General features: G+C 39.4%; 1 protein-coding gene across 1 annotated transcript; it reads right to left on the reverse strand.

The window, feature by feature from the left end:
- Positions 1 to 9,506: 9,506 nt before the first annotated feature.
- On the reverse strand, positions 9,507 to 21,559 carry LOC142139446 (uncharacterized). The gene is made up of 5 exons (XM_075197055.1): positions 21,277 to 21,559; positions 20,845 to 21,017; positions 19,084 to 19,480; positions 16,557 to 16,614; positions 9,507 to 10,089 (listed from the first exon to the last, which is right to left on the reverse strand). The coding sequence occupies exons 1-5, from the start codon at positions 21,395 to 21,397 to the stop codon at positions 9,981 to 9,983; spliced, it is 858 nt and encodes a 285-aa protein (XP_075053156.1). The 5' UTR covers positions 21,398 to 21,559; the 3' UTR covers positions 9,507 to 9,980.
- Between the last annotated feature and the right edge of the window lie 1,956 nt (positions 21,560 to 23,515).

Genomic DNA, 23,515 nt, shown 5'->3' on the forward strand with positions numbered 1-23,515 from the left:
ATATCCGGACTTGATCAGGCCCTTAATTTGCAGTGAATAGTTTGGAATCCACTGTCTGTAACATCCCATTATCCCGAAGGAAGATCTAAGTTGTGACTTTGTTTTAGGCTTTGTGACTGGGGTAAAATAACTTATATTCTTTCTTCACTGAGAAGTTTTGCCCCTGGAAAATGGTATTACCCAAATAAGGTATAGTTTCCCTTAAGAATTGCAATTTATATCTTAAAACTTTATAACCCTTCACAGTAAGCTGGCAGAGTAGGTGGATTGTCTCTTATTGGCATTGTTCAAGTGTATCTGAGGCTACAAGAATGTCATCTATTTATTTAATAAGTGTAAAGTTTATTGGGTGTGTGATCTGACCGGGGGCTCTTTTAAGAAGTTGATTAAAGATACTAAGGACAAAATGTCTGAAAACGCGATTTGCCTTGTTTAGCGATTTTCTTGGTCGAATTTGAACCCATCGATGTATTATATAAAAGCTGTTAGTTGATAGTAAATTGCCAGTAAAGTGAGTTTACCCAAATCACCATTCTAGAAATTGCGACAAATCACCATTCCATTTGACACTCTAACAATATAAGTTGTGATATGTATAAGCTGTGATTTTCAAAATCACTGTGATTTTGACCAGAATCAACACGCTGCTTTGTATAGGCATGATTAGCAAACACGTCAAGCATTGGTCTATGCAGGCTAATAATGTTTCTAAATAAGGGCCTCCAAATGTAATTAATCTGAGGGTGGATGAAATGAAGTTCATTGGGAAGTTGTTGTTGGGTCTTTTGGAGCAAAATGAGATTTTTTAGACAGTACAGAGAAAGAGAGAGGAACATCCCCAGCACCAGGCTCCTCTTAGACTATGCTGGCTACATGAATTTAAAGCACGCTTGACTCTGGACTCCCTCTCTTGGAAGGAGGTTATTAAAATGTTTAGATAGACCCAACAGAGCAAACCTCCTGCAGCTGTATGATCATTTGCGCCCTGATTTAGAGCCATTAACCTGTCGCTCCCATGCTTTAAGTGGTCTACAAAAATGTAAGTGTTATCTTCATTTGTTTGCAAGTGGCTCATTTCAGTCTGTGTGCTCACAGGTTATAGGGCTCATCCAGGCCACATTCTCAAGGCACTTAACATTAGTGTTAAGTCTTCTTAATAAACTGTTGCCTACCTATATTTGCTTCCCTCACCAGGATTCTGATTGGCATGAGTTGAAGGGAGAATTTTCCCTCATAACAGACCATGCACCATTGCAATGGATGTAAAGCAATAAAGAGGTTAGCGCATTGCAGTTTTTCAAATTGGTGGTTGAGCATAGGCCGAGTTACTTGGCCGGTGACTAGGCAGGAGGTCTGTGTTTAGCCAGAACTAAAGTCACTTGGGGCTAGATTTACTAAGCTGCGGGTTTGAAAAACTGGGGATGTTGCCTATAGCAACCAAACAGATTCTAGCTTTCATTTATTTAGTACCTTCTACAGAATGACAGCTAGAATCTGATTAGTTGCTATAGGCAACATCCCCACTTTTTCAAACTCGCAGCTTAGTAAATCTAGCCCTTGCTGTTATTCTGACAAGAGTGTGCTGTGGATTACTGGGGACATGTACAATAAAAGCACTGTTTATTAAAGAAAGCAGTTGTTTTGTCTGTCATCTGCTGGGTGTCTGTGTCACAAAATGTAGATAAAAGCATGCAAATTCTGTCAGCTGAATGATAAATGTTTGAATTTGAAACATACTGTGTGCATGGAGCATGTGAACATCACAAGCTGTGTAATAAATGTTTAGATGTAAATCACTATTAAGGAGATGTGACATAGGAGTATACCCACCACAGTTATGAAAATACAATTGCTGACATGAGTGTATACTTGTGTGCATAGAACATACAAATACTGCAAGATTAATAATGTTTTTTTTTAAATTTAAAGCGTTACTTAAGAGATGCGAAACATGTGTCTATACACCTCAGTGCTCAACAATATAACTGACGACACAAAGGTGTATATAGGACATGCATATCTTTATTATAGAGTACAAAAATACACATCTGTATGTCAGAGCATCAATAAGAATTTCAGCCCAGGGCGCAGCCCTAATCTGTATTTTGCAGACAAAATTAACACTGCAGCATCTTTGATGGCCAATCAAATTCAAACAGATAATTTGACCAATAGTATGTGTAAAAGCAATACAACTTCTATAAATGGTAATACATGCTGTAACATTTTTACTTATTATTTTAAACATACAAATAAATAGTTTTAAACTGGTTTTATACTTCTTAGAAATGACCTTACATGTCAAACAACATATTTGAGCTAACTAATCTATCAGAAGCAGGTACAAAAAAAAGCTGACATTTATCTATCAGTTTCCTCGTGGTTTTCTGACAGTTTTGATGAAACCTTCGCGGTTTTGTTGTTTTCAAAAATCCACACAACACCAACGGTTTTAAATTCAATCCTCGACTGCTTCACAATCATAAGATGCATGTCGCACATATTGCACCACAAGATAGTGGTGTTGTTATTTAACAAAGTTATGTCTTATCCGGTGGTAGTCATTTTCCCAACTACAATAAGAACTACAGCAAATATGTCTACAAAACAATTACGATGGTGACAAGTCGGACATGTATAGAACACAGACTTACCAGAACACAGGCACAGAGTATATCCGGAAAACTTCATATTCAGTTTTGCCGGATATACTTTAATGCGAACAGGAAGCCCTTGAACTACTGCTCAGTTTGATCCTTTAATAAGAAATAGGTTTTTGTCTATCTCCATGTAACTGTCTATGGAACCCCAAAGCATGGCCCTGCTTCTTATGAATGGTGTGAATGGTTGTGCACAGTTAGGTAGACTTAATGCAGAAGCAGCAGCAAGGTTTTGTTTTAGTAGTGTAAAATCTTGATCTACCTGGATAAACCACTGCAAAGGTTCAGGGTGAGCAGCAAAAATCATGCTCTGGAGACTTTTAGGGCCTGATTCAAATCGGAACGCCATTGGGCATAATTTCCATGTTTTAAAAGAGAATTTAACTGTTGCGTAGTTCTGCCAGGACTCAAATCAAACTGTTCCTTAAGATATGTTACACTTTGAATAGGGGTGAAATATGCTCTGTATAAACAGTGTGTACTTTCCATAAGCGTAGAAACACATAAAGGATGAAGTATGTTTTAGTACTTGCACTATGTTCATTAAATGTATATTTACAATGAATTCACATCAGAACACACAGAACCTTTATATGATTATAAGGTAAAAAAAAAAACAACTGGTAGCAATATAATAACAAAAACAACTAAAAAGGCAAAGGCAATAGAAAAATTTATAATTTTTTTTATCAATACAATGTTTGAGAATATTTTTTAAATTTCATGTATTATTTTAATATAACTAACTAAATAAATAATTCTTCAATACGTACAGTGGACACAATGCGCATATCCAGACTTGAATCAGGCCCCTAGTTTACAGTGAATAGTTTGGAACCCACTGTCTGCAACAGCCCATTATCCCGAAGGAAGATCTAAGTTGTGACTTTGTTTTAGGCTTTGCGACTGCGGTAAAATAACTTATATTCTTTCTTCACTGAGAAGTTTTGCCCCTGGAAAATGGTATTACCCAAATAAGTTATAGTTTTTCCTTAAGAATTGCGATTTATATCTAAAAACTTTATAACCCTTCACAGTAAGCTGGCAGAGTAGGCGGATTGTCTCTTATTAGCATTGTTCAAGTGTGTCTAAGGCTATAAGAATGTCATCTACATATTTAATTTAATTAAGTGTAAAGTTTATTGGGTGTGTGATCTGATCGGGGGCTCTTTTAAGAAGTTGACTAAAGATACTAAGGACAAAATGTCTGATGCTGCGATTTGCCTTGTTTAGCGATTTTCTAGAGCGAGTTTGAACCTATCGATGTATTATATAAAAGCTGTTAGTTGAAAGTAAATTGTCAGTAAAGTGAGTTTACCCAAATCACCATTCTAGAAATCGCGACAAGTCACCATTCTATTTGACACTCTAACAATATAAGCTATGATATGTATAAGCTGTGATTTTCAAAATCCCTATGATTTTGACAAAAAAATTGCCACAATCAACACGCTACTTTTTTTAGGCATGATTAGCAAACACGTCAAGCATTGGTCTATGCAGGCTAATGATGTCTATTAAAAGGGCTTACAAATGTAAGTAATCTGAGGGTGGATGAAATGAAGTTCATTGGGAAGTTGTTGTTGGGTCTTTTGTAGCAAAATGAGATTTTGTAGACAGCACAGAGAAGCAGAGAGGAACATCCCCAGCACCAGGCTCCTCTTAGACTATGCAGGCTACATGAATTTAGAGCACGTTTGACTCTGGACTCCCTCTCTGGGAAGGAGGTTATTAAAATGTTTAGACCCAACAGAGCAAACCTCCTGCAGCTGTATGAGCATTTGCGCCCTGATTTAGAGGCATTAACCTGTAGCTCCCATGCTTTAAGTGGTCTACAAAAATGTAAGTGTTGTCTTCATTTGTTTGCAAGTGGCTCATTTCAGTCTGTGTGCTCACAGGTTATTATTATTATTATTATTATTATTATTATTATTATTTATAATAATATTAGTGTTAAGTCTTCTTAATAAACTGTTCCCTACCTATATTTGCTTCCCCCACCAGGATTCTGATTGGCATGAGATGAAGGGAGCTTTCTACAGGCTCTCAGGATTACCTAATGTCTGGGGGCCATAGATTGCACACACATTGGGCTGTGACCACCTTGTCAAAGGGCTGAGGTCTCTATGAACAGACACTATTCATACTCTAAGAATGTTCGGGTGGTCTGTGATGCAAACATAAACATCATGAGTGTTGTTGAAGGCTATCCTGACTCTTGCCTTGATGCCTACATCCCTTTGCCAGTCTGCCCTTTATCATAAACTTCAGAGTGGTGAAATGCCAGAGGGATAGCTAATAGGTAGTTGAAATAATAATATTGTTATTTTATAATTATTATTGATTATTTTATTGTTTGGTGATGCTTTAAGTAAGTATTGATATTTTTGTGTCATTCTAGGTGACTCGGGATATGGGTGTCAATCCTGGTTAATGACACCTCTGTTGAATCAGTAGACTCCTGCCCAACACAGATATAATAGGCGCACACAGCCACTAGAGGGATGATAGAATGTACCTTTGGCCTTTTGAAGACCAAATTCTGCTGCCTTGATACAGCTGGCGGTGTGCTTCTCTATGCCCCAGCTAAGGTGGCTGATAGTGTGTTGTCGAGCTGTCTGCTGCATAATTTGGCCCAAAACCAAGTATACCCCTACTACCAGCAGTAAACAGTGAAGAAGCAGGGGGACTCATTACATCAGCTTATGGGGAGAATACAAGAGGGGGGAGCAGGTCAGAGAAAGGATCATTCAGAATTTTATTACAGGTATGGTTTTAAGTAAGTGTAATTGTTTAGTAACTACCAGTAACCTGTTTTTTATTATTTTTATTTGTATTTATTCTTGTACATTCATCATCATAAGGACAGGAATATGTGAGAAAAAAACATGTGTCACCAATTAAAGGGTATGTGTATGTGTCTGGAAATAAAGATTTAAGCAAATTTCTATGTTAAAAATATTTTCAAATGTTCACCCAGGTTGATCATCTAAGCATCTTTAGATCATTCACCATTGCTAATCCCAGTGTGCATAAAGTAAGAAAATGTTTTAACCTAAATTTCTGACAACATAAAAAAACAATGATTACGTGCATTTTTTTACTTTCTGCAACAAAACAAACACAAAAAGGCATTTTGCCATACAATTTCAACAACTTTAAAGTGTTTATTTTTTTCTTTTTTGATGCAGGCTCAGGTGCCTTGCCCCGGCTTGGGGATGCCCATCTTCCACAGCTAATCTGCCCACTGCCATGCTGGGGAGTAGCAGGCAATAACATGTTTGGGGTAGTGCTGCCAAGTGAAGATAACGGTACCAGTAGAAGTGTCATTAATTGCCAAAAGACAGCCACTAAATTGCCAAGATTTTCTTTTATAACCCCAGTCAGACTGTTTAGTCCAGTGTTCATTTGAATTAAGGTTACATCAATCCTTTCAAATGATGTACACATCCTGTGTTGTGTGCAAAATATCTGAACTCTTTAGTAGGCTGCCGTTGGATTCTTGTCATAGAGTCCTTATGGAATGCCACCAAATTAGCCTATACCTCACTGAATTGTTGGATTGCTTCATTTGGGACAGATGCTGGATTTTTTTATTGATACGTAAGGTTATGCATGTTGGTTTAAACCCTTTGCCTGAGGTGTCTCTTTTGCACCACTACCCTCCCCAAATCCAAAACAATAACATATATGTTCTGGGTCATATTCTTATTGCTACTAGAGCTGCAATTGCTCAGCACTGAAAATCTAACAATCCCCCCCCCCCCTGTTGCTTTTGTGATAATAAAATCCCCCCAAAAAAGCTTTCATATGGAAACTACACATACTGAGCCTCTCTTTCATCTGTCCTAATCGAATGGCTCGACTGAAGCAATTAGTACATGGAGCACTTAGCTTCTCCACCTTTCTCCTCTATCCACCTAATGATTGAAACATTTGTATTGTTATTGTGAAGATACCTGGTTTTCTGGCCCAATTCTAACCACTTTGCTCTGGCTGGCCACCCATGGGTGCCTTCCTAAGCCAGGGAAGCCTAACCAGTACCTTATAAGGTTTTCATTAGTCACTCAGGCAAATGCAGTTAGAAAAGTACAACAGTACATTTATTGTAATAAAAACAACACTAGAATATTACTTACACACAGTAAATAAATGCCAGGCAGGTTTATGACATTATCTGTCCCTTACCCCACTAGCTTAAGGAGTTAACGACCCGTGGATCTGCCGATGTATTTTCACTGGTAGAGAACGGCAACTCTAAACCAAGCCACCCTGCACATTCCAGTCCCAGAATAAATATGTCCTCCCCCCCTGGAGTGGCTCCTTATATTTAGGGTCTAATTTCCACAGTGTTTCCCCTTCCTGGGCAAACCCCTGGGTCTATCCTTCTTAACAATTGGTGGGTGCTGTATCAGGGGGTTGGAGGGGGAGTGGAGATGAGCTGTGCTTCCACAGAAGGTCCCCTGCTGGTCTCTAGACAAAATCCTCCCTCCCAATTATCTTCCGTCCCTCCTTTCCTATTTGTTTGACTTCTCTTTTTGTTGTTTACCTTGTAAAAATTGAAAACTTCAATAAAAATATTTTATTGTTAAAAGATAAAAAAAATGTTTGCAATACCACATTGCAAATTGTTTATGGCTGTGTAGTAGTCTGTGATTATTGAGTAACCTACCTAGTTGTATGTCTACTCTAGTCTTTTGAACTTGCTTTTGCAACATTCTTCACTTTTCATATTTCATACAAGTGGCCGGACTTTAAGAGTTAGAGACCATTGCCGATATGTCAGGGGGATAGTGGGTGGTTCCATTGTGTCCTTAGACCACAGTCCTCTGAAACGCACAGCATTGGCCTGCATTGGCGACGAACTGGTGTAGGGTGTGTGGAAGATCGATACTGGTGAGAGCCCTCCCCCAACCACACAACAATCCCATCCAAGTAAATTTCATATCCGAATACACGCATTAACTATTTAAAAGACTGTATGACTAAATACATTTTAACATCCCCACCAACAATGTAAATATGCCCGTGTTTTCTAAAGTGATCGTCACTTGCCGTTTTGCAAATGAGCTTGGCAATTTTGCATCAGAAACCTTACTAAAGCCTAGCGCTCTAGACTGCAACCTAGTCAGCCTATTGGATACTCTACCCATGCTGGCAAGATTGCTGTGTATTTTCCCTTGGAGAATAACTAAGTTATAAATGGATGCATATGTTAAAGTTGAAAGTTATTGACAAAAAGATAGATGATTAAGATATTATATTTTCCTTCCATTATATTAGATGCAGATGCCAAAGAGCCAAGTGAGGTCACAGATGAGGACACCTGTGACGGGGCACTTGTTCCAAAAAATGTTTGAATCCACCAACGCTTTACATGCAAAAATGGATCGCATTGCAAACAACGCTACAATGATTCGTATGACACTTGAGAAATTGACTGATGCCATTGTTCATTATATTGGGAGTCCACCTGTTTCCCCACCTGCCCCTGTGGCACCAATTGCCCCTTCTGCCCCGTGACACCTGTTTGCCCCCCCTGCCCATATGGATCAAGTGACCAGGAGGCAGCTACCATCAAGCAACACAGGGAATAGTTAGTCCAGGGGACAAGCATGGGTGCAAATCTATTTTTGTGTTTTTCGCTTGTGTTGAGATATGCTCTGAGTGTGGATGTAAACTGGGACTGAGGAGATAAGGGTGGAAAGAGTAAGCATTGTCTCATTTGAAGAGAAAAAATAATAGTTGAATCAATGATAGAAAGAATGAGGGACATATTTTGACATGATGTGGCGCTATTCTAATCCGACAGTATTCCACGCTTTTTTATTAACACTTTTTTACACCATAATGCAAGAGTGTTAACATTTTACAAATATGCAAAACTAGCCTTTTATTTGTCCAATGTATACAAATCTATTTACAGCAAAATAGACCTAACAATAAAATATTAAGTGAATGACAAAAGTAAAAAATTAGCCACGCGTATCCATGTGGCCTTGAGCCTCCTTGCCTTGAATCTGGAGAGATGCATCACATGTAGCCTGGACATTGATAAAGTGGAAATGCTTTCTGTATCAAAAAAATAGATGCATTTCCACCCAATGGGCAAGGGATCTGTGTACCTTCAACTACCCCTACAATGTGCGAAAAGCCGGCTATGGTGGCAAACTGAGGCTTTATGGGCACAAGGGACACCTCATCAAGTAGTAGATGTATAAATTGATAGATGCGTGACAGGAAAGCTAGCAGCACCACATTGGGCACACAACTAAATGTGGGCTGGGACAATCCTGCCATGACACCCATTGTGGTCTGGAAGGAGGGGCAACACTGCCAATAGCTTAGCCAGTGGTGGTATTGTTGTAGGGATGTTGAGCAGGGCTTCTAGATCACTCTGACATGAGGTGGAAGCCAATGATGATGGAACACCTCAGCATCTGACATGTGGCCTGAAGACACGCTCCATTGGCCGGCAACAGTGTACCAGCTGCTGGTCTTGGAGGGAACGACGCCTGTCGTCCTCCAAATAAAATGCTTCTGCCATGATTGGCGGCTATGTGTGAGAAAAAAGGAGGAGGGGAGCTTAGACTTTGTAGATTTTTGGGTCCCCTTTGAAATTACACATTATAGAGCAAACATACTTAAAGCTCACAAAGCGTGTTCCATGGTAATATTTTAATGTTTTAAGGCTCTGTACTAATTTTTTTTTTAGAAAAAAACAAAATCAATGCAATAAAGTAAGTAATGTTATTTTTTTTATTTCAACAATTCCAAATAAAAAACAAAACTGCAATGCTAATGTAAGCAACTATGTATAAAGGAGCATAGCATTTTAAGAATAAAACTATGTGATATTAAATACTTTTGTGTCAAAAAAGACAAAAGTATTATAGAAGTGATACCTTTATTTCTAACCCAAAAAATATTATATTTGCTGGTTAACACGGTACGACAATAAAAATAAAAACATTTTTTTTTGCTACACATTAAAATAAAACTGAAATGCTAACATATGCAAGGTAATGAATATAAAAATACATTGATGGGCCATGGGGATATTCTGTTTGATATTAATATTCACTCATACAGTTCTAAATTCCATCTTTAGCATGTGTAATAAGCACACTTTATTTATGTAAAGAACATTCATATTTATTTACAAATAACTAACATAACAGGAAAACAGGTGCATGTCAGTGACTTTACTTAAACTGGAGACCAACTAATTTGTGGAGCATGTTGTTCTTTCCATATAGACACTGCTAGGACACCCCTTGGGCCAGCATTAGTGCAACTCCCCACTTCGCCCACCTGGTGTTAAATCATGAAAGCATTACGTCGTAACATCCTTTCTCTCGGGGTCAATGCGCACAACGGTGTAGGTTCCCCCGATGTGCCTGGCAGACTGTCTCTATTGATCCCATTTCTAGATAAGGAATAAAAAGGGCTAGTCAAATGAATATAAAACCAAACAACTTTAGCAATGCCAATGCTTGCTGCTTGCACTTATAAGTTTTAAGTGTTTGGGTGGATGTGGATTTCCTGTACTTCCTTCTACCAGCCCCACAATCCCTAATTTTGGCTTGTGGTGTCACTGCTGTGTGTCCAACTTCCAGCATGATAAAGCGTCAGTTGCCACATTCTGGCAAATGTTTTGCTCTGAACATGATGTTACAATGCACTTTTTCTCTATCAGCCTCCACGAAAGCCTCCATACTGGGTGGGATGATGTGGACTGTTTTTTATAGCCTGCATGACCTCCATGCTATCCCACCAAAAGTTTAACCGCTGAACAGATTGTGTCTCAAAATTTTGAGAGAGACTACAAAGGGGAATAATTCCAATAGCATCATATTCCTTGGTTGAGTGCACTCATCCCCGTCCAGGTAGTACCATAACCTTATAGACCCGGCTGCCTCTGTGAACAACTTGATTGGGCTGCACTTAAAAAGGCAGTAAGTGAGCTCTGCTAAACTGATCAGTGAAATGCTCCCATATATATGTTGATAACATGACCATAAATCCCACCCCGCAAGCTGGTTGCCTAGGTGTAGTCCTTGATTCACAACTGTCGTTTATTCCCCACATCAACTCTATATCTAAATCATGTTACATACACCTAAAGAACATTTCCAGAATATGCACATATCTGACACAAGACACCGCAAAAACATTAATTCATGCACTCATCATCTCCCGCATCGACTATTGCAATTCCCTCCTTACTGGACTTCCCAAAGTCAGACTTGAATCCCTACAATCTATTTTGCACGTAGCGGCTATACTGATTTTCCTTACTAACCGTTATTCCTTTGCTGAGCCACTCTGTCAGTCTCTACATTGGCTGCCTGTATTTCAACGAATCCAATATAAAATTCTTCTACTAACATACAAGGCCATCAACAAAATTGCACCGACATGCATTTCCTCACTAGTCTCGAAATATCTCCCTACTCGACACCTCCGTTCTGCACAAGATCTACGTCTCTCCTCCACTCTCATCACCTCCTCCCATTCTCGGTTACAGGATTTTTTCCGGGCTGCACCCACTTTGTGGAATTCCCTCCCACGCACAATAAGACTTTCCTCTAGTCTTCAAGCGTTCACTGAAACCCCACCTCTTCAGACAAGGTTATGATATTCCTCAACCACCATCTTCATTTCCTAGATTACCCTATTACCATCCTCTACACAGCTAACACAAGACAACATCCCTCTGACCAACACTGCAACACACACAGCCCACTCAATACTTTTACCTTTGCGTTCTAGCTGGTCCAATGTGCAATATGATGTAGCACATGCCCTTGTGTTTCTAACTCCCATTGTCCTATAGATTGTAAGCTTGGGAGCAGGGTTCTCTTGCCTCTCTGTCTGTCTGTATTACCCAGTATTGTCTTATTAATGTTTGTTCCCAATTGTAAAGCGCTACGGAATTTGCTGGCGCTATATAAATAAATGTTGATGATGATAATACCAATAACTATTTTCTCAACTCTTGCTTATGCACATGAAATGATAACACATTTTACTCCCTGATATTATTCTTTTGACTTCTGTACTAAATATTTTGACCCATGAGAATTACATTGCATCCATAATAAACCCAGGAGGGATTGCTTGCGGGCTGGTGTCACTTTCTCTGCCTGCGCATAAACGCTAAACAAACCTTCAAGCTTTTTTACCTTGCCTGCTGGAAGTCTACATTTGTATCTATTTCTATGAATACATAAGATATTAAGTTCCGCCAAAATTCTCCAAAGCTCCTCTAGCAGGCTGTTAAATTGTGAAAATTGCACAGGACCTACTAGCAAGAAGAGCAATACTTATCATACATGAAGCCCATAAATCTAAAACTTTCCAGGTGTAATGGCAGGAGGCAAAAAACAAACAATTCTGTGTTGATCTACACCATAAGGACATTGCTCTCCACAAAGGGCACCACTGACTAAACACCCTTCACCCCACCTTCGTTAAAATACACATGATGTATGAGCGTAAATTTCCCTGTGACCTTTTTACTAGGTGCAAAGGTGAAATGATTAAGACCTGTATGGAGTGGTTGACCAGGAATATACCATGCAATCTAATCTCAATTACTTTATGATTTTACCCTGATAATATGTGATTGTGTTTTGATGGATTTTTGATTATTATGTTTGCTGACGCTAGCAGTGTCCTTTATTAATGGTATTTTAACCTTTCTTCACGAATGCTACTTCTTTTTATTTGGGGTACCTGTGTAGAAATCCGAAATCCTAGACTACTACCTAAATTTACTTGGCTAGCTGCTTTGTTTTTTTAGCTGCGCCCACAATATGTAACCTGTTAAGCTGCTCTCATTTCCTAGTGATACACTATTTACCCAGGTGATGAGCACTGCAGAACTTCTCATGCCCACTCTCTCTCATTACAGGCCCAACCTTTGGCTTCCTCTTGCTTATGTGTGCCTCCCCGCCAGGGCTGGATTAAGGGAATGGAGGCCCCTGGGCTAAGGGGGCCTCCATTCCCCCGTGAGCCCCCCCCTCCATGATCCGAGCCCCCCCGGCACTTACCTCCTTCTCCGGTGCGCTGTACGCTCTTTACTGAGAAGATCTCATGGGAGTGAGACTCACGAGATCTCCTCAGTAAGGAGACTACAGCGCACCAGAGGAGGACCACAGTGAAAGTGCTCATCAGCACTGATCACGCCGGGGGCGCCCCGACCGATCAATACTGCTGCTGAGCACTTTCAAGGCCCCTGTGGATGCCAAAGGCCCCTGGGCTGTAGCCCAGTTAGCCCTATGGTTAATCCGGCCCTGCTCCCTGCTAAGCCCCTCTGTGAAATAACGAACCTATTTGTGTTTATACAATTTTGCGCCTCGAACCACAGGTTGACATAAGTGAAATACATACATTTTATCATGCTCACTCCTTGATTCAGGAGCACTTGTATATAACAACCAGTGTAAACGAGCATTCCAAACAAGCAATTTTTAAGTTTTGTATGCTTCTGTGTGCACTAGAGATGGGCGGGCTCGGTTCCCCGTGATCCGAATCCATCCGAATTTCGCCTATCCGAGTACCGAGCCGAGCAGGCTTGGTACTCTCCCGCCCATTCGGAATCGAAATTGAGGCAAAACGTCATCGTGACGTATTTGTATTTCTGAGCTCCGTTCTCGCGAGATTTGAAAAGCATAAATACTCGACTCCACAGCAATCCATCGCCATTTGACAGAGGGAGAGAGCAGGGTTAGGTCACAGGCTGTATTAGAGCAGGGACAGAGCAATAATTGTACACCTTATTCTTTGTATTAGTCTTTCATTTCTAAGCTATTCAATTCTATTATTAATTCAAATTCTATTAGAAATTGTTAGAGCAGGAAGAGAGGAGGATAGAGGAGGTTTATTTTTAAATTTTGTGCACTACAAGTCCCATATTCCCCAGTGTTTTACACTAATTTTTCTGGCTGTCAAAAAAAGTCATATTTGTCAGCAGTATCTATCTAATACAATATTTTGCACTACAAGTGCTTTGGGTGTCCCATATTCCCCAGTGTGAAACACTAATTTTTCCAGCTGTCACAAAAAGTCATATTTGTCAGCAGTATCTATCTAATACAATATTTTGCACTACAAGTGCTTTGGGGTGTCCCATATTCCCCAGTGTGAAACACTAATTTTTCTGGCTGTCACAAAAAGTCATATTTGTCAGCAGTATCTATCTAATACAATAATTTTCACTACAAGTGCTTTGGGCTCATTCAAATGGATTCAAAGCAGTCCACATATGAGTATAATCAGCAAGCAGGTGCTGGCACCAGTCCTGATGGTAGTGTTCCCAATACATCATCTGGTAAAGCCTATGTAAAAGTACATAGTCTTTTTAAATCAGGGAAAAAAAACACACACCAAAAAAAAATTGAACGTGTTGAAGCGAAAAAGAAGTGTAACTGAGGAAAAGTTAACTGCCTATAAAAAAAAAATGCCAACATGCCATTCTACATGCGCAGTGGCAAAGAAAGAATGAGGCCTTCGGCATTCTCAAAAAATGTTACTAAGCCTTCTTCTTGTACGGTCACTAGGAACAAGCAAGACCAAGTAATTTGGAGTCTAAAAGTGGTGCACAACTACTGTTACGCGTCAAAGCCGAGCTGCAAGAAAACAGTAAGGCATTAGAGGATAATGTGTCACGATTTTTGACCAATTTTTTTACAGCAGAGCAAATATCAAAATGTTGTGCGGACTCATTTGCATCACCACTGGGTGTCTTGGGAAAGCAATTTTTTTACAACAAGCAGTTGCCAGAGAAACTGAAGGAGAAGACGTCCAAACAAGATGTTGATAACTCTTGGATCCTTGCGAAGCAAATTAAGTATTTAATCTACAATTAAAATATAGTTAGCACATTTACTTTGTTTTATTTCACACGTTAAATTTCTGTAGCTCCTTGTCAAAATGTATTATTAAGGCAATCACTTGACTCAAGCTAACCGAGTCTGCACTCTCTTCACAGGGGACTACTTCGCTGGACTAAAGTACATTCCCCTCAAATGCTAGTCTTCTTGCAGCTGCTGCATTTTCCTACATGCTGTTGCAGAAACCAGAAATTGACCCTACATTTTTCTGGACACAAACAGTATCTCCTGCATGTCATTTTTAAAAAGTTCTGTAACACCAAGTTGATTGTGTGTGCAAAACAGGAAATGTGATGGAATTCAACCCCGCTGTAATGCTTGAACAATATTGGGATCGTAATCAGAAATGACATATCCTCAGGAGAGTCCAAGTAGGATTAGCCATCTTTCAATGACATCCCTTAGTTTTTGGAACAGATTGTCAGCTGTATGCCTCTTAGTGAAGCGGCTGATACACAGAGTAGCCTACTTCTGAAAAATGTGACGTACTTGGGTACATGCTGGTGCTGTCCCTGCTGGTGAAGGCGAATGACCAACCCAGTGGACTGACAGAGTCATATATATAGCCATATACTTTGCCCAGTTCCACTTGCCCACCTATCTGTGGTTAAGTGTACAGGAGGTAGAATGGCATTTTGTAGCCCAATAATTACATTTTTATTAACTTTCTGGTAGAGGTGAGGAATAGCTTTTCTAGTAAGATGGTGTCGTGATGGAATTTGGTAATAGGGACAGAAGACCTCAGGTAACCGTCTAAAACCAGCTGCATTAATAATGGACATTGGACGCAGATCTAATACTAGCATAGTCCTTATGGCGTCTGTGATCCGCTTTGATACCAGGTGACAGGTTTCATACTTGCTTCCTATTGTAAAGGATTGTTTAACTGTAAATTATTGGTTCTGGGGATATTGATGATGAAGGTGTTGGGTGGGGATAGATTGCAGGTGCTGGGATCTAGCTGAGAGAAGGGAGGCAGATGATGCTGGAATGCTTGTTGATATTTTTTTTAACCTAAGTTTCTGATTTTCCCAACAGCTTTCCAAGAACTCGCTGAAAAATGATGTAACATGGATGAGGATCCCAGATGGTTAAGGTCCCTACCTCTACTGAGTGTGGCTTTAAAAATGCTACAAATGGCTAGACAGCTGTTGTCAGGATTTGTGTAAAAATAATTCCACACGTAAGACATGGATTTTTGGTCTTATGCCCAGGCATGACAATGGCCTTTTTCTTATCACTGGCAAGAACTGCAGCAATTTTTCTTTGAAGGTGTATGAAAATCATATTGTGACCTATGAGGTGGTCAAAATTGAATGGAAATGACTGGAAATTAGTGTTAGTGAGGTTAATAATAATGTAGGTACAAAATAATATCTAAATTATGTTATCTTAGCCCAAAAAAATGTAATTTTATTAACAAATTGCAAAACAAAACCAAACAAAACCAAAGCCAAAACCAAAACACACAAGGGCGGTTTGGCAAAACCAAAACACGCCGGTAATCCTGATCCAAAACCAAAACCAAAACACAGGGGTCAGTGAGCATCCTACAACTTATCCTTGTCTCTCAACTCCGCCTCTGTTAGTTTGCAGATGTTAATGAATTTGCCCTTTGCCACAATTTTCCTAATATGTCTAGGTATGTGCCCTAATACAGGACACAGTCTGCATTCTAGCTGCCCTAGGGCCACTACCCCCCTTTCCTTTCCTCTTGGCCTTCATTATTTGCAACACCCCTTTGGAATCTGTGGAACTATCTGCTCTGAACTCTCCTCAACCTCACTACTGTTATTGACATTGCTATGCTCTATATATATATATATATATATATATATATATATATATATATATATATATATATGTGTGTGTGTGTGTGTGCGTGTGTGTATCTATATATATTTGTGTGTACATATGTGTGTGTGTATATATATATATGTGTATGTAGATATGTATATGTATATTTATAAATATGTTCCAATAGGTTTGCACTCACGTATGTCGATTACTTTGCCGGGGTGCTTCATTGTAGCTCACATTTCTTCGGTTTTCTTCTGTGAATGATAAGAGAAATGAATCTGACCCAGGCTGTGTCCAAAGATTTAAAAAACAGGTACTTTTGATGCCCCCTCCACAAATCCGACAATAACATTTTTTACGGTGGGTTGACTTGGGTGTACGGGATGGAGTAATACATAATAAGCTGGTGTATGATAATATTACTAAACAGGAGAGACAAGAGTATAAGACACTGAGGGAGAATAAAACACTGCTGATTTAGGTGTAACAATAGTCCTATAAGACTTTGATGCTGAGATTCATAGACAACAAGCAGACCATATTATTTATTATTTATTATTTATTTTATGAGAGTTGATTCTGGTCCAACAACTAATGTTAAAAATAAGGTTGATAGAGTGATACATTTTTCTGTACAGAATGGTTGAATTAATGAGGGGATAGGTGAATCAATTATGAAAAAAAAACCAATGTGTCCGATTTTATATACTTTACTGAAAACACATAAGTCCTTAGAAAATCCTCCGGGTTGCCCGATCATTTTGGCATGTGGCTCAGTATGACAACCAATAGCCCAATATTTGGATCATTATTTACAACCACTGTGTAAAGAAGATCCCTAGCTACTTGAGGGACACTACCAAATTTTTGGATAGTTTAACCAAACTGGTGGTGATATCAGAGGATGCATTATTATTATGATGGGCGTGTGTTTATTATATACTATAATCCCCCATAAAGGGTGTATTGGGCCGATAGGGATGCACTTCTCCAAATGTCACATGATGGCCCGCCAGAAGCATTTCTGATAGAACTCATGGCATTGATAATGGAATGTAACGATTTTCAATATGTGGAAGGATACTACAAGCAGGTTGTTGGCACCGCAATGGTATCTCATAGTGCCCCATCTTATGCAAACATCTATATGGATGGGTATGAGAGTAAGAACATAGTTCCTTAATACATGTAAAATGTTTATTGACAATATATTTCTAATTAGACAGGGATTGAGGGGGGATTTAGTGACTTGGACTGCCTCATACAATATACATAACAGGTGGACACATCCAGGCTGAACTTTCTTGATGTTACAGTTTTCCATACAGATGGGAGAATGAGTACAACACTATTTTGTAAAGCAACAGATTGTAAAACAACACTACATCTGTCCAGTCATCACCTGTCAACCCTTAAGGGTGGATTAACAATCCTGTCATTCTTGTGGTTTACATGCAGTAATTCAGATACAATGTTGGCTGAAGCACATCTTAAAGAAGTAATGGTTTGCTTCCTTTAAAGAGGCTACTCCAGGAATAAAGTGGAGAGGTGTCTGAAGAAAGTACAGGCATGATACCAAAAAGGGAAGGACAATTTGCCTAAGGTATATGTGATACCAGATAAGCTGATTTTTAGCATCTGCTTTCATATGGGGTCGAGAAATGTGAGAAAAGTATTGAAACAGCATATATATATATATATATATATATATATATATATATATATATATATATGCAAAATAGTACAATTGGCGCTAGTTATACAATCAAGTTCAATTGATGTACAAACACAACAAAATATATATTCCAAAAAAGAAATGATATATAAGCACAAAAAGAGGATAAACTTCCCAAATGTCCAATACACAGACTTATTTCCAAGCGGCAGCCAAAATTGTGCAACACAGGATGATGATCTATAACAACAAAACAGCAAGGTGCCTCACAGTGTATTATTTAAGATATTAGGATATATAAAAATGTTATTTATGCGTACCATATATTTGCTTGCCAATAGACGTATCAGGTTACAACTCCTTGTGGCAAAATATTCCTTGTTGCAGAATATTCCGGTCTCACCATATAGAAAACAAAACTATATGTAGGAGAGCCAATATAGTGTAGTAACTCAAATACAAACAGTATCACACACTGTGACAAAGCGAGAGGGTAGGTGTGTCTGTGTCAGTGCAAAAAGCACTGACACGACACACCCTGTCTGTTTGCTGTGAGAAAGGACTTTTCAAACCATGAATATTGAGCTAAGTGAGGAAACTGTGCTTATGAGAACACCTCTGGAACAGTGACAGATAAGCTTCATTTATTTCCATATTTGGTATGCTCAATACCATTGGGAGATAGGAAACGCACAATTCTCTGTGAAAAATCTGTTTTCACTGTTTTTGGTGGTTGTGAGCTGACTTGTTTCACCTACCCTCTCTCTTTGTCACCGGGTGTGATACTGTTTGTATTTGAGTTACTACACTATATTGGCTCTCCTACATATATTTTTGTTTTCTATATGGTGAGACCGGAATATTCTGCAACAAGGAATATTTTGCCACAAGGAGTTATAACCTGATACGTCTATTGGCAAGCAAATATATGGTATGCACAAATAACATTTTTATATATCATAATATCTTAAATAATACACTATGAGGCGCCTTGCAGTTTTATTGTTATATATATATATATATATTTATATATTCATGGTATACTCACCAGTCCTGACGTCATTCAGCGTGCTAGAGGATAGACGCTGCGTGTAGCTCTGCCCCACAGATCTTGGAGGGCTACTGCAATTAACTAACTGCTGATCCTCTCTGGGCGCTGATAAGCTGCTGTGTGGCAGGCTGGCTGTGTTATCTTCCCATCCCAGCCCTTGTTCTCCCTGGCTGGGATTTCCTTGTGCTGGCCCTGCATACTGTGGGGGATGAACCACAGTATGCAGTAAGTCTGGATGAACCAGATTTACTGAAAGCACCTTGGTAGGACTTGATGTAGCTACCTCTAGTGTCACAGTCTGTCGGCTGCTTTCCACTGTTTGGCTCCCTTCTCCCAAGCTAATGCTGGGGATTTGTCCAGACCGGTCATTACGTGAACTGAGTGCGTTACTCACCTGCGAAAACACCAGGAAATCCACCATATTAAACAATTCAATAGTTCTTGTAACCCAGTATTACAATTCCTCACAAAAAAATTTAATTAATCACATGCACATTGGCACATACATCTGAAAGATGTTACACTATTCCACATCTTCCTCTCTGAACCGAAGGTAATTTATAAAAAGCGTTAACCCATAAGCCAAATCTGGAACTGCCACAAATTGCAACTAGTCACAAATTCCATGGCCCTGGCTTCTATTATTGCAGGAAATGTAAGGACTGCAAAATATTCGCAAATGTTGGCACAAAATCAGTTTCAATTCAACATCACTAGCGAATCATTCAGCCTACAGGAAATGATCACTTGTGACATCATGGCTATATTTTCCATGTGACCTCTAATATGTATGCAGGACTGGCTGCAAATTCAAAATCAGACTAGCTGAAGACTTTAAAAATATCACTAAATGTCTAGACTCGTAGTCTCTCAAATCATTACAAATTACAAGTTGTGACCTCTAACTTAAAATTCTTCAGAATCAAGAAGGAAAAGGGAATTGGAAGGGAGGAGATTATATCCCAGTAAAACAAAATTAAAACACAAACTCCACGTGAGCCGGACCACTGACAATTGAGCGAGCGGGATAGGGGTACTGTACTCTTTGGTTCCCCAAGCATACACTCACTACTCAAATGAGTGTCAGTTACACCAGTTTAGATGACAGATGCTGAAGAGAAAAAAAAGACAGCATCCTTAATCAGCCCCAACACTAGATAGCATGAGCTGGTTTCCATTACAGCAGGGGTTCCTGTGCTATAGTGAAAATTAACCTCAGTCTGGTCTGTGCTAGTGCTGCTTGTGACCCCCAAAGTTTCCCAGTATTATGAACCGGGGTTCCTAAGATCCCTGCTTATTAATCCGAAAGGATAAAAAAAATAACACACACATAACGTTACAATAAATTGTAATTGAGTAAAAAAAAATACTTTCTAGATCTGGTGTAGACCAAACTGGGGAAATCTTTAAGTTTGGAACTAGGAATCACCTGGGAACCAAATGACAGTGTTGTCACTCTCCATACTCTGCTGTTATCCTCCTGAGGGTTATATATGAACAATTCAGAAACATGAAAGGATAGTAGCCCAGAGGAATCAGTGTCAGAGACTTTTTGTCTTGTAGTATTCAAAGAGGATAACAATTTCTGTAGCTTAAGAAAATATCATATAAACTAATTCTTTATTGGTTTCCAAATGAATTCAGTTCAGTAGAGCACAGGGACATGTACTCTGTACTCCTGTAGAATATTCAGATACAAAAACTGAAATGTATTTTAAAACACACAGACACAACTTGTCAAGACATTCTGTTACTTACTGTTCCTCCCCAGTGTCTGATGGCTATCTTTATAATATCAGGCTTTGAGCTTCTTTCAGGCACATGAAGATCCTCACTGATTAGATACTTATAAATACAGTGATAATGAACCTTTCTCCGTTTCAAGAGTTCTTCAGCGCTCTGACTGTGGTTTAATATGGCCTTAATAAGTGCTAGATATAAAATAATACAACATAAGGTAATTTATTATTATTGTGTGTATAACTAGTTATGATTTTATGATGCACTATAGTAAATTTAGCTTTTTTTTTAAGTCCCCGCTAAATGCTTTAGACTAAGAAGAGATGTACAGAAGATATCATTAATGTTATCCATGACAAATGCATATACTGATGATAGTGTAGTATATGTTAGTATATACATAATGTGTATAATATAGAAATCATTGTGGAGCAGAGCTCAGCATCTCACCTTCTTTTTGACGGGTCATTTTTTTGGATGTAACAGTTTTAGCCAAACAACGTAAAACTTTAACATCCAGGAACCTTAGCACTCGCTTGCAGCCATGTCTCTCCCGGCCACCGAGACCCATGGTGTCCGCTATAAGCGCAATACTTCGGGTGATGATCAGACAGCAGCCACCAGCAGAAGAAATTAGTGTTCAACTCTCCCTGACTTGCAATGAATGCTACTTTTGTTTCTCTCTGCTGATATTAAAGGATCCTACGAAACGAAAGTAGCACTGATAGTATTGTTACAAATTAGGAAGAGCTGAACAAACTGTTCTGCCACACCTAATATCACTGTACTCTAGTATAGTTACCTACTGACATCCATACCGTGATGCAATCAGTTGCAATCAACTTATCGTCTGATACGAGGCTGAAGTTAGCTTCTTTTTCGGCCAGTTTCTTATTCACTTCTTATTCATGCTCCAGCTTCTTATTCAGAAAAGCTTAGTTTTAAATGATAAAATCAGGTTGGATCACTGATTTCACATCAGATTAACACTAAAGAGGGTTCCTTATACAAACTGCAATAGTATTTAGCCTGACCAAACAAGGTTTTGGACATGAAATCAGGGGGCAAAGTGGGCAAAGGCACCATATTTTATCATTTTGAATAAGTAGTTGCAGTTTTGCAAGGGCTGATGTTTTTATTAAAAATTGCAACAAAAATAAATCCAATATCTCTTTGTCCAAGATAAAATAGACTATATACATTATCCAAAGGGTAAAAAGGACCAATATGAACAAATCTCCACACACCCAATTCTACTACAATCCCACCACAAAACAACTAATGCACCACTTCACAAATCAAAAACTTTCCACGAGAGAAACATGCCAACCCTTAGCACAATACTCAGCATTACCACAACCCCGCCACCAATCTATAATACGACCCACACATCCATTACTGTCAGGTAATGAAAGCAAACTTTAGATGTATATAAACCTTACTAAAAAAAGGGTTTCCACAAAATCTAATAGTGATAAAACAGGATAGATAGCCAAGAATGGAGAGACTGCCAGGTGTTAGCTACCGCTTAGGGAGGTCTCAGCCCCCGCCAAAGTCTACCCCAGCTCACAGCATCCATCCGGCCCCTCTCCATTTCCCTTATTTTCCACCTCGTGCAGAATACTATCCACCACCTCACTACAGGGAAGGATTTTGTCCCTAATGGACACTGAACACCATGCGCTCCATGTGTAAAACCTAACAACTACGCTAACTAAAAAACGAATGCTTAAATCAAAATCCCCACACCTTTTGAGCGCTCCATACACCCACTCAGGGTAACTAAGCCCCGAAAGACACAGAAGGCCTAAGGCGAGGGACACTCCCTTGTAAACTTCTATATTAAACGGACACCGAAGCAAGAAGTGGTCCATTGTCTCCACCTCCCCGTGACATTCCTCCCATGGACAACCACAATCATCGACACCCCTATGCTTCAGGTTCTCCTTAGCAAAGAGCCTCCCGTGAAATGCAAGCCAAGTGAGATCTCCAAACTTCGGAGGAATCCGCATGGAATTCACCAAAGACAGACCCTTCGAGCTCATATCACCTGGGCAATCCAATAGTAACAGAGGCACATCAAAGTGAGTACGCAAAATCCTCCTCTCCAACACCCTTCTAGAGGAGTTTTTTGCCTCACCCACCTCAATCTGCCATTTCCTTGTCACCTTTAAACCCTGAACCACATAGGCTGGGAGGTATCCATGCTTAACTCGAAGACTTTTTACGGGACCCCCATCCAACCATGCATTGAGAAAGTGGTGCACCCAAACACGAAAGCCAGCTCCCCACCGAGGGGGAGACTCCAAAAAGAGACTCCTGAGATGAAGCTTCAAGAAGGCAGTACTAAAGAACAGCACTGGGTTTGCCATTCCCAGGCCACCTTCATCCTTCGGTTTGTAGGTCACATTCCTCTTGATGAAGTTCAACTTGTTCCCCCATAACAACTGAAAGAACAAGGAACTGACCTTGACCCTTAATGACTCTGGCAACAGACATATGTAACTGACGTACAAAAAAATTGGGATCAAGTAAGTCTTGATCAAATCAATCCGTTCTCTGTAGGGCAGCTTCCACTTCTTCCAGTTATCCACCTTAGAGGCGGCATCTGCCAGTTTCAATTCACAATTTCGCTGGGCATAATCACCCGAACCAAATAGAATGCCTAAGATTTTAACCTCTTGACTGA

Source organism: Mixophyes fleayi, chromosome 2 (genome assembly GCF_038048845.1).
Source record: "Mixophyes fleayi isolate aMixFle1 chromosome 2, aMixFle1.hap1, whole genome shotgun sequence".
NCBI lineage: Eukaryota > Metazoa > Chordata > Amphibia > Anura > Limnodynastidae > Mixophyes > Mixophyes fleayi.